At 39.3% G+C, this 9,372-nt stretch overlaps 1 protein-coding gene across 3 annotated transcripts; it reads right to left on the bottom strand.

Annotated features, from left to right (window-relative positions):
* Positions 1–2,494: 2,494 nt before the first annotated feature.
* crebzf (CREB/ATF bZIP transcription factor) lies at positions 2,495–9,315 on the bottom strand. Of its 3 annotated transcripts, XM_036212624.1 has the most exons (4): positions 9,053–9,315; positions 7,235–8,054; positions 6,984–7,058; positions 5,969–6,599 (listed from the first exon to the last, which is right to left on the bottom strand). In XM_036212624.1, the coding sequence occupies exons 2-3, from the start codon at positions 8,005–8,007 to the stop codon at positions 7,049–7,051; spliced, it is 783 nt and encodes a 260-aa protein (XP_036068517.1). In that variant the 5' UTR covers positions 8,008–8,054; positions 9,053–9,315; the 3' UTR covers positions 5,969–6,599; positions 6,984–7,048. The 3 variants fall into 3 exon arrangements, 2 of the variants coding, with proteins under 2 accessions (XP_024148536.1, XP_036068517.1); XR_002921406.2 differs by lacking the exon at positions 9,053–9,315 and having other exon boundaries at positions 2,495–6,599; positions 6,984–7,395; positions 7,496–7,720; XM_024292768.2 differs by having other exon boundaries at positions 2,495–6,599; positions 6,984–8,054.
* Positions 9,316–9,372: the final 57 nt, after the last annotated feature.

The following is a 9,372-nucleotide window of genomic DNA, read 5'->3' as shown; positions in this document are numbered from 1 at the left end:
ATGGGGGGGGGGGGCACAGACGAGCACAGTGATTGAATGTTTGAGAATTTGCTGCTTGAAAGTCTTCAACCGTTTAAACCTGAATTCTGAGTGCAGCATCAGGTCACATGACCTCCCCCCCCATCCGTGGTGACCCTCCTCTGAGCGTGAGGCGGCGATCCCATCTAAAGCAGAGCATTAACCCTTTAAATACCATCACAAACGGAGGCGGTGGCCCTTTAAGAGACTCACGTGCGCTCACCTCACTCCTGCTCATGTGCCGTTGGCTCGTCTCTGCCGCTTCGCGTCCACCTCCAGACCCTCCCCCCCCAATCCTCACCTGAACCTGCTTTTTGAAGCTCCTCCCTACTCACTTGGTTGAGATCAAAACTCCCCGATTGACGCCTCTAAAGTCAAATCTTTTTAATCAAAAATCAGGTTCCAGGTCACATTCATTGTGGTTTTACACCAACAGCACACGATAAGTGATGACCTTCATACTTATTTTTACATTTATGAGACGGGTTTTAGGCGTGTTAGAGTTCAGTTGCAAATATTAATGACCAGAAAAAAAAACATGCTTTATGACAGCCTCTCTAATTGAATGCACATTCTGTCTCAGTGCGGCTGGATTTGAGAAATTCTTCTTCACAAAGTGACAGTCCTCCTCATCAGGAGCTTTGGATCAGGTTGATCTAATCCAAGGTCCCTAAAAGATCTCAATAAACGAGCCCCTGTCCTCATTTAGCTTTCAAACCATTTCTGTTTATCCTGCAACAGATAATCATCACTTCTGTGAGTCCCAGCATTCCATCAGCATCTCACTCTGTGACCCCTATCTCCCATGATGCACCAGGTGTGAGCAATGCAACCTCATTCCCCGCTCTCCCTTTGCCTCAAACTGAACCGGACTGCTCCCTCCACCTGAAGAAGAGCAGACGGTATGCAACTGACTGCCGGGGTGGCGCCTGCAGTACGCCGGGGGATAAATGGACAGTGTTAGGTCCCTCCTGCTCGCCGGGATTGAGGACATGTGTGCACAGGGCTCTCTGGGAACACCTTTACCTGTACAGAACTCTTCTTGAATGCTCATCTCCATCGCTGCTGCCCCGGGCAGTGACTCTGTATCGGTCTGTCTGTTTTGAAGCATGCATTTGGTATCATTAATATCACTCTTTATGTGTTGGTAATCATTTAGGCAACTGTCACTTCTGTGTGCTACTATCTTCCTCTCTCTTCTCACACACGTGCATCCCATTCGAGTTGTTCTTTCTTCACTCTTGAGCACAGCTCCATCAGTGCTTCCTGTCAGAAACGTGCACACACCGCCGGAGGGAGGCGTTTGCAGTGGTGTAAAAACTTTTTTGAGTGTCCAGTTGCAGCCATCTCTGTCCGTCCACCTTCATGTTGTGAGACAGCTTCACGGAAGGAAAAATACCATGTGAAAAAGATGTTTATGGAAACTATAAATTTTACAACTGCACCGCAACTGTACAGATGCCCAAATGTGCACATGTTGCATCTTTGATTTACAGGTACTATGTTCCTGTTACACTTTTTTATGTTAATTTTATTCCTATTGCTTTTTGTAAAGAGAGGAACAACAAAAACAGAAGCGCTTGTATATTATTATTGTTATTTATTTTCTCCACCGGTGCTCCTACTGATGGAAAAAAAGACAGTTGCACATCCTCCTGAGCATATTCTGAGGGCTGCCTTTTCTGTCCGTAACGGTCTGTGGGGGGGTGCAGAACCGAGGAGAACCTGTAAGGACCACAGACACCCCCCTGTAAATAAGTCAAGTAGCCGGGTGACAGACGGGGAGACAGCTTGACGGTGACGCAGAGCTGAAACCGCAGAAGTGCGGCCGTGTGCCGTTTAGGCTGCTCTTTGAGATCTGCCACCAGATTTTACTGCCATGTTTTCACGATCGATCGAACTGAACTGTTGTAAATACGGTGGGTGTGGAACGGTCCCCTCCCCTTTCTCACACCGCACAGCTGTTCATCCGACAGAAAACGCAGCCTTATTTGTGCTGAAAAGAAAGACAAAAAAAAAACTAAACAAAAAAGTAAAATATAAAGACTATTGAATATATTAAAGAGTTACCTGCCTGTTATTTAAGCGATAAATATCTATATATAAGAAAGAACACACCTGTATACTGTAGACTTAATCTGTATGAAAATCTAAGAGAATTTAATGGAAACTAAATCCAACACCTTTTGTCTGTATGAAAGAAAAAAATACATCAAAGTATTCTACAATAATAACTTTGACAAAGTCTGTGTGGTCTGTGTTGTTTGTTCTCGCAAAACTGCAGATGTTTGTTTGTTCCAGAAGGGGGCGCTCTGCCGAGGGAGCAGCTGCAGACAGCCTCTGATCCTGCTCAGGTAAACAGCACCAGTTGATTACTGGAGCTCAGCAGAAAAGCTCAGAAAACACTGATTTCATAGTTTGTGAAAGTTTATCAAAATGTTGTAAAAATTCAGATGACATCTGAATTTTTTTTTTTAGATTTGACTGAAAATTCAGCAGCGTTTTTATTCAGTCACTAAGACAACCAATTTTTGCATTTCAAGTTTGCTTCGTTACTTTTTGCATTTTTACATACAACTGTCCTAGAGTTTCATTGTGTCTTATGTATTCAGAAGAGCTTTTCTAAAGTGATTTTTAAAGAAGAAATCTCATAACATGGTTTATAAAATAATTTTAGGTGAAAAAATGTTTGACATTCAAGTAGTTTGAAATTCTTAGAAATTAATTAAAAATAGTTTTGCAACCCTGTAACATTAAATTTGGTCAATTGTTCATAAAGTTATCAAAGTTTGATTAATCTTCAGGTGGGCTTCACTGAATCTTTGTCATAACTGGGCATGCTCAGAACAGCTTTTTAGAGATTAAAATAAGGACAAAAAATATTTTTGGTTTAAAAGGTTGTTATAGGTGAGCAATTTTGTGATGACTTGATACTCAAGTACCAAGTTTTATTTAAATTTCTCAGAGACTGAAGAAAATATATATTTTTGCAACCCTGTAACAATTATTTTAGTGAATTTTTCAGTTATCAGAATTCAGTTCATCTTCAGGTCACTTGACATTTTGGAACAGTTTAATGTGACCAGAACTTTCCAATTATGATTGATTTTAGTAAGATTCAAGCACAAACTGATTGCATGTTTTCTTTTTAAGACTAATTTTAATTTATCCCCCCAAAAAAATCAATCTTGTTTTTTTTATGCCCTTTATATACCTTTTATTTATTTGGATTATATTCACCATCCACCGACTAATCTTAACTTCAAATAGCCTATATCATGCTATTCTTAAGTCTTTCAGAGTTAACAGTATGATATTTTACTTGTTTTTAGTAAAAATGTTATAGAAAACATTATGGGAAGATCTGAGTGAGTTTACTCTCAATGACAAGCATTTAGGCCAGAGGTTGCAAACCTTTTTGAAACTGAGTTACTTCATGGGTACTGAGTCATATGAAGGGCTACCAGTTTGAAATAAAAAAATTGTTCAGTTTGCCTATATTTATACATCATTAATAACGAATAATGATACTACTCTACGTGAAGACACTTATTTCTCACCATAATTATCAACAATGACAACAAGCTAGAAAAAAAAACAATGTTGGGGGGAATAAACATTACAAAACACTTAAAAGTTCAAAATAGTTGATTTTGCACAATACAAGCCCCGATTCTAACTGGTTGTTCTAACCGTAATGAAGTAATGGATAAAGCTGTATTTATGTTAATCTGAAATCAGATTAACTCAGTCCTCCATCTCCCTGAGTTTCAGAAAATGATTAAGACTAATTTCAGGGATGAAGTGTTTTGGATTTAAAAAGACGTCACACAGCAGCTTTCTTTTATGTTTACAATGAAACAAATTTACACAAATGCTTTAAAAAAATTCACTTGTGAAGAATATTTCTTTGTAGATGAAACTAATCCAGTTTTGAGGCATTGTTTGTAAGCCTTGAGGCTGCAGTTCCAAATTCTGCCTTTTTCAGTTAAGTATGATTAAACTGGACTGCTTTTAATCCTGTGTTGTGGACCAGTTTTAGCCCAGGAACTTCAGATGAACTCAAAGCAGACTTCAAATGAGCGGACAGATTATCCTCAGAAGTTCACTGGAGTCTCTGGAGATACAGTGTCAAGGCAGAGGCTGAGACAACAGAGCTGAGGCTCAAAGTTCAGGGAAGGACGACAATTTCAGACAAACAACCGCAACAGATCCGGGAGCAAAATCCAGAGAGCAATGAACCTGTTCACAGCAGATGAGAGCTTCACGAATTAGAGATAGTTTAAATTCCCCTACTCATACTAAACTGATTCAAAAGGTTCCTCAACTCAACCCAAATAATTTATTTTCCAAACTCTGAAAACTGCTTTTGTCAAAACTTTGATCTGAGCTGACACTTCAGTTACAAACAAAAACCTCCTCCTTTATAAAGCAGGAGGCCATCGCAGTGAATTTGTAGGCGTATCCACATGAACATGGAAGTTGTAGGTTCAATTCTAAGATCTTATTGTAGTGAAGGCTGAAAATCACATTTAATGCTTTCCTGAAAGAATTGACCTCCGCTGTGACTGCAGATCTACACGTTCAAAGGCCATGAACGAAATAGGAGAGGGGACACATATCTTCAACTACTAATCAATTTCAGAAAGTCTGCCATAAATTCTGTTTCACTAACTGCATCTTCTACATATTCATGTAAAGAGCAAATCCTGAAACCGCTAACGATTTCACACAGAGCAGATGCAGCTGCAAACAACCAGACATAGATCTTTAAAGGTCAACTTGATGAATCAGCTTGTTGAACGTGATCACAAGTTCAAATTAAAACTCAGTGACTTCACAGCACAAACTACAAACATGACGAAGGCTAATTTCTTTAAAGTTAGTGAGCAGCTTGGAGACGAAGGCGTTTGTCCCACAATCCCCTTCTTCTGAGTACAGTTCTCTTTTAAGACTATTACAAGAACAATTTAGTCTGCATCTTCAGCTGGAGGTCCCATATGAACCCATATTTAACTTTAATAGTCCATCATTGTACAGCAGCTGAACGATTAGCTGAGGGGTCTGCAACCTTTAACACTAAAAGTGCTGTTTGGGTTCAATTCTTACTGACCAAAACACATCGAGAGCCACAAAGTTCCTCTGCATGTTTGGAAAGCTACTTTTTGTAGCCATTCATTTATAACGTGTAGCTTTTAAATATGAGCAAACATTTAATTATAATGGCATCATATTTTCTACAAATAACTTTAGCTTCTGTTTATTTTACAAACAGCACATTCAAGTTCCTTTTCAAAACAAAATCCACCCTGTGTCGAAAAAGATCCCCCTGCAGCAGCAGATTCACAAAATGCAAAAATCCAAGTAAAACATCACATTTTTTTTATCATTACAGATGGTTGCATGGATGGGTGGATGGACAGTTGATTGAATCTTTTTACTATCACTTTAAATATCTAAGCATAAATGACAAAATGTCATTTATCCAAGTCGTTTGTTTTTTCCCCCCAGTGCCAAAGATGGAAGGGAAAATAAGAGCTGCATGTGGCTCCAGAGCCTCAGGTAGCAGACCCCTGGACTAAACGAATGAGATCCAAACGAATCAGATAACCCTAGATCCAAATTTCCACATTACTCCTTAAAAGACTACAGCATGGGACCATTTAGTGCCATTTACCGAAGTAAAAACCTAATAAATATGAAGATTTTACAAAGACTATTTATGAAATCGACTGTTCTGATCATGAAAACGTGGATGATTCATAAATAAACTTACTTATTTTCAAAAGAGAAATAATTTAAACATGAGTCAGGGTCTATATTCACTAATATAGTGAGCATTGATGCCCACTGTTTTTTTTCTGCAAAGACTTCTGGGAAATGTCCAGATCACTGTAGACTATTGCCCTATATGGTGCAATAAAAAGTGAGGAAATTCAGACAGCAAAAATCAGAAAGAAAAGAGAATGTGCTTCCTTTACTGACACTTAGACCCTCATGCTGTTTCTACTGAAGTATATGGGTAAAACAAGAAAAATAATGAACCCCCCTTGTGCTTTTTACTCTCTTTCACTCTGTCATTTGTTCTGACAACCTTTACCAGACTTGCCCCAAATGTTCAGGAAAAGTTAAACTTGCAGAGAGCTTGCTGTTCAGAGAGAGAAAAAGAGATGCATTAATATCAGAGATTCAACACCAGACTCAAGTCAACATCTGTACATCAAACCCAATGAAAACCTCATTTATTTGTTCAGTTCTCAAGGGAGTTTACCTCAAACAGTAGGTATAGAAAATTAAACATGTACACTTTATTACATATGATCAAAACTTAGAACTCACACCAGTTTCCTCTGAATCTTTTTTAACGTACATAAAAATATACAAATATTTACAAAGACATTAAAGCTTCAGCAGCTTTAAGCAGCTGTAGTTAGCGCCCCTAAAAATGCTAAGTGGTGATGAAAATATTGACAAAAATATGATCACATATACCATTTGATACCAATACTACCTTTACAAAAATACCAGGCCAGGTTGGCAGCAGCTTGTCCAGCCTCTTCCCCTTCCATCAGCAGAATCCACTTTAGCATAAAGAAAAATAGGTGGCGCTAAATGAAAGCATTCTTTTGTACAGGGGTGAAGGTTCACAAAGAGATTATACTTTTCCAAATGAGAAAATATAAACGTTTTCTCCCTTTAGATGGAGAGGTTTTCAATACAATAGCCATAATCAGAGAAGCACTCTGTGTGGACCTTCACCATCATTTTAATTAAGGTCATTTTTCACTGACATATCAGCTGTAATCAAAGCTTTTATGACATCAAACCAAAAACCAAAAGAACTGAGCATAGTTCTCAAAAATCAATTAACATTAAGCAAAACTCAAAGAAAAGAAAATAGCTAAAGTTCCTGCTCAACGCTGAAGGCTGCAGGAACAGCAAGTCTTTTCTCGTCTGATCCTTACCATGGAGCCAGGCAGGTAAAGGTGTTCAGACAGCCGCTCATCCCGCATGGTGGAGCAACCATGACCTAGAAGAAACTGTCAACAAGGTTTAGCAGTAACGTGTACTCATTCCATCAGCACACTGACAACTAAACATGCACATTCTGCAGTTCTTAGGTAATCAGGTTTTGCGCCCTCACAGTGTTCAGCACAAATGAAGATCAGTGTGCATATCAGACAAAAAAAACAAAAAACCAAGTACTTGACCCTACATTTTGAGTGCTGTGCTTGCACGCTCCGCACACTTTGTGCAGAACTCCACTGAGACATGGTTCTTGTCCACATGCAGGCAAACGCCACCAGAGGTTTCTTTCTCCTCCACTTTCACGCGCTTCCTGGGCAGCGCATAGTCATGGTCGCTTGAGTTGGACCCCTGGAAAAGCGAGGAAGATAATTTCATCCCATTCACACCGCTCAGCCTGGACAAGAGCTGGGCTAACATGCTCTCATTGGCCAGGACAGCCCTCAGATACCTTGTCTCATCTTCCAGCTCTTCCACTCGCTTTGTCAACTGAGAGTTCTCTTGTTTGAGTTTGACATTTTCCCCAGACAAAACTCCAACTCTGCTCTCCAAGCTGCTGACATACTCTTTCTTCTTCAGGCGATTCAATCTGGCAGCAATGGCATTCTTGTTGACAACGTGTCTTGACTGGTTCTGTCGGTTCCTGCATCCGGAGTCAAACGACGATCTCTCTGGGGACGAGGCAGCTGAAACGTCATGGCCCGAGTCTTGGTTTTGAAACATGTCGAGATTGGCTAAATCTGCATCAAACAGTGGAGATGAAGCATCTCTTTCTAGAGTCCACTTCAGATCTTCAAATAGATCATCCAGAGCGATTCCTGTGGAATCTGTGTCATCCGCTGGTACTTCCTGAGAAGGTCCTGGGAGATCTTCAACAGTTTCCACCACATCAAGCACTTCCACCTCAGATGGCTGCACTGGTGCTAGGCTGCTGACGGTTCGGCTTCTTCTTCTGGTGATCATTGTGGATGATTAAGAAAAGTGCTTTCCAGAAGACCTTCAAAATTCACCTGAAAATAGAAATTACAATTATTATTAAATCAAATCATAAATTTCCTCCAACTACAGGTCAAAAAATATATTTATCCCTACCTGGATTTTCTCAATTATTTTTTTTTGACAATTAAAAAAAATAATTTTACCGTCAAAAATATTGTTTTGAGTGATCGAAAATCCCAAAGCCAGATATATAGGACCAACAAACATGTGTCTTAAGGGATTTTGATTTAATGCAGATGGGATTTGCCAAGTGTTTGGAGAAAAAAAAATCTAGAATCTGTTGACTAATAAAACTCGTCTAATTCAGTGGAAATCTGTTTTGTTACTTTGTAAATGTATCTTGTAATTCTGGATATCAAAACACTCAAGCCTTCAGTGAAAGATAACCTGAGGGGTAAAGTCCCTTAGCTGAGATAGCAAAATAAAGATATTATTGATACACAAACTAAATCATATGGCTACCCACAAAAAGGTTAAACTTTTTATATATATTAGAATACTAAGTGTTTTCATAGTCCAGGATACCTGGAATCCAAAACTCTTCCTTTATATAAAGGAGGATGCGCGCGCAGATGTCAAAACGTTTACCAAACGTAGCTGACTTGATGCTAAAGCTAATTGCTGTTACCTTTATTCCGCTTCCTATTCACGAATTTCACAATCGGTTTAACGTTGTAATATTCGGAGTACCGTTTCTCTCACGTGGAGTTTTACATATTACCATGTTAACAATATAGTAACTTCCTAATGTTGCTTTGAGGGGAAGGCCTTTGTTAGCATGTTACATTAAAAGAACTGGAAAAATAGCTAAACAATTTGGACGTGTGCAAGATTCCGCAGACATTCTTCGACGGTGACCAGTCACTTCTCAAGTTAACACACTTCATTTGTTACTTTCAAGCAAAACCGGTCAAAAAAAACCCCGAGTAGCTCATTAGCTGTTGAAGCTAAAACCACGAGTCAGTGACGCAGCGTTTTAAACAAACCCTTCTCTTCTTCAAATACTTACGGTCTCGTTTGAAATCCAAAGGCGCTCATCAAGTATCGGATCTAAGCCCGTTGATGAGATTACAATAGTTTCCAGATTCCCCAAAATGGGAAAAAAAAGAATTAAAAAGAAAAAAAATAAAGCCGCTCCAACAACTGAAGGGCGCCAACTTGCCGCGAGGACGCGTCCTCCGTGTGACTTCTTCAAAGGGCTCTAATGACGGCAAAAGATCTGCCACCGGCACGAATGGCACCGCCTACTGTTCGGGAGTGTAATTGCATTTTCAAATAAAAAAGATTAAAAACACGATATAAATTGAGAAAAAATATATATATTAAACA

The sequence above is a fragment of the Oryzias melastigma genome, linkage group LG7 (genome assembly GCF_002922805.2).
Source record: "Oryzias melastigma strain HK-1 linkage group LG7, ASM292280v2, whole genome shotgun sequence".
In the NCBI taxonomy this organism is placed as follows: domain Eukaryota; kingdom Metazoa; phylum Chordata; class Actinopteri; order Beloniformes; family Adrianichthyidae; genus Oryzias; species Oryzias melastigma.
This window is presented reverse-complemented; position numbering and strand designations above follow the sequence as displayed.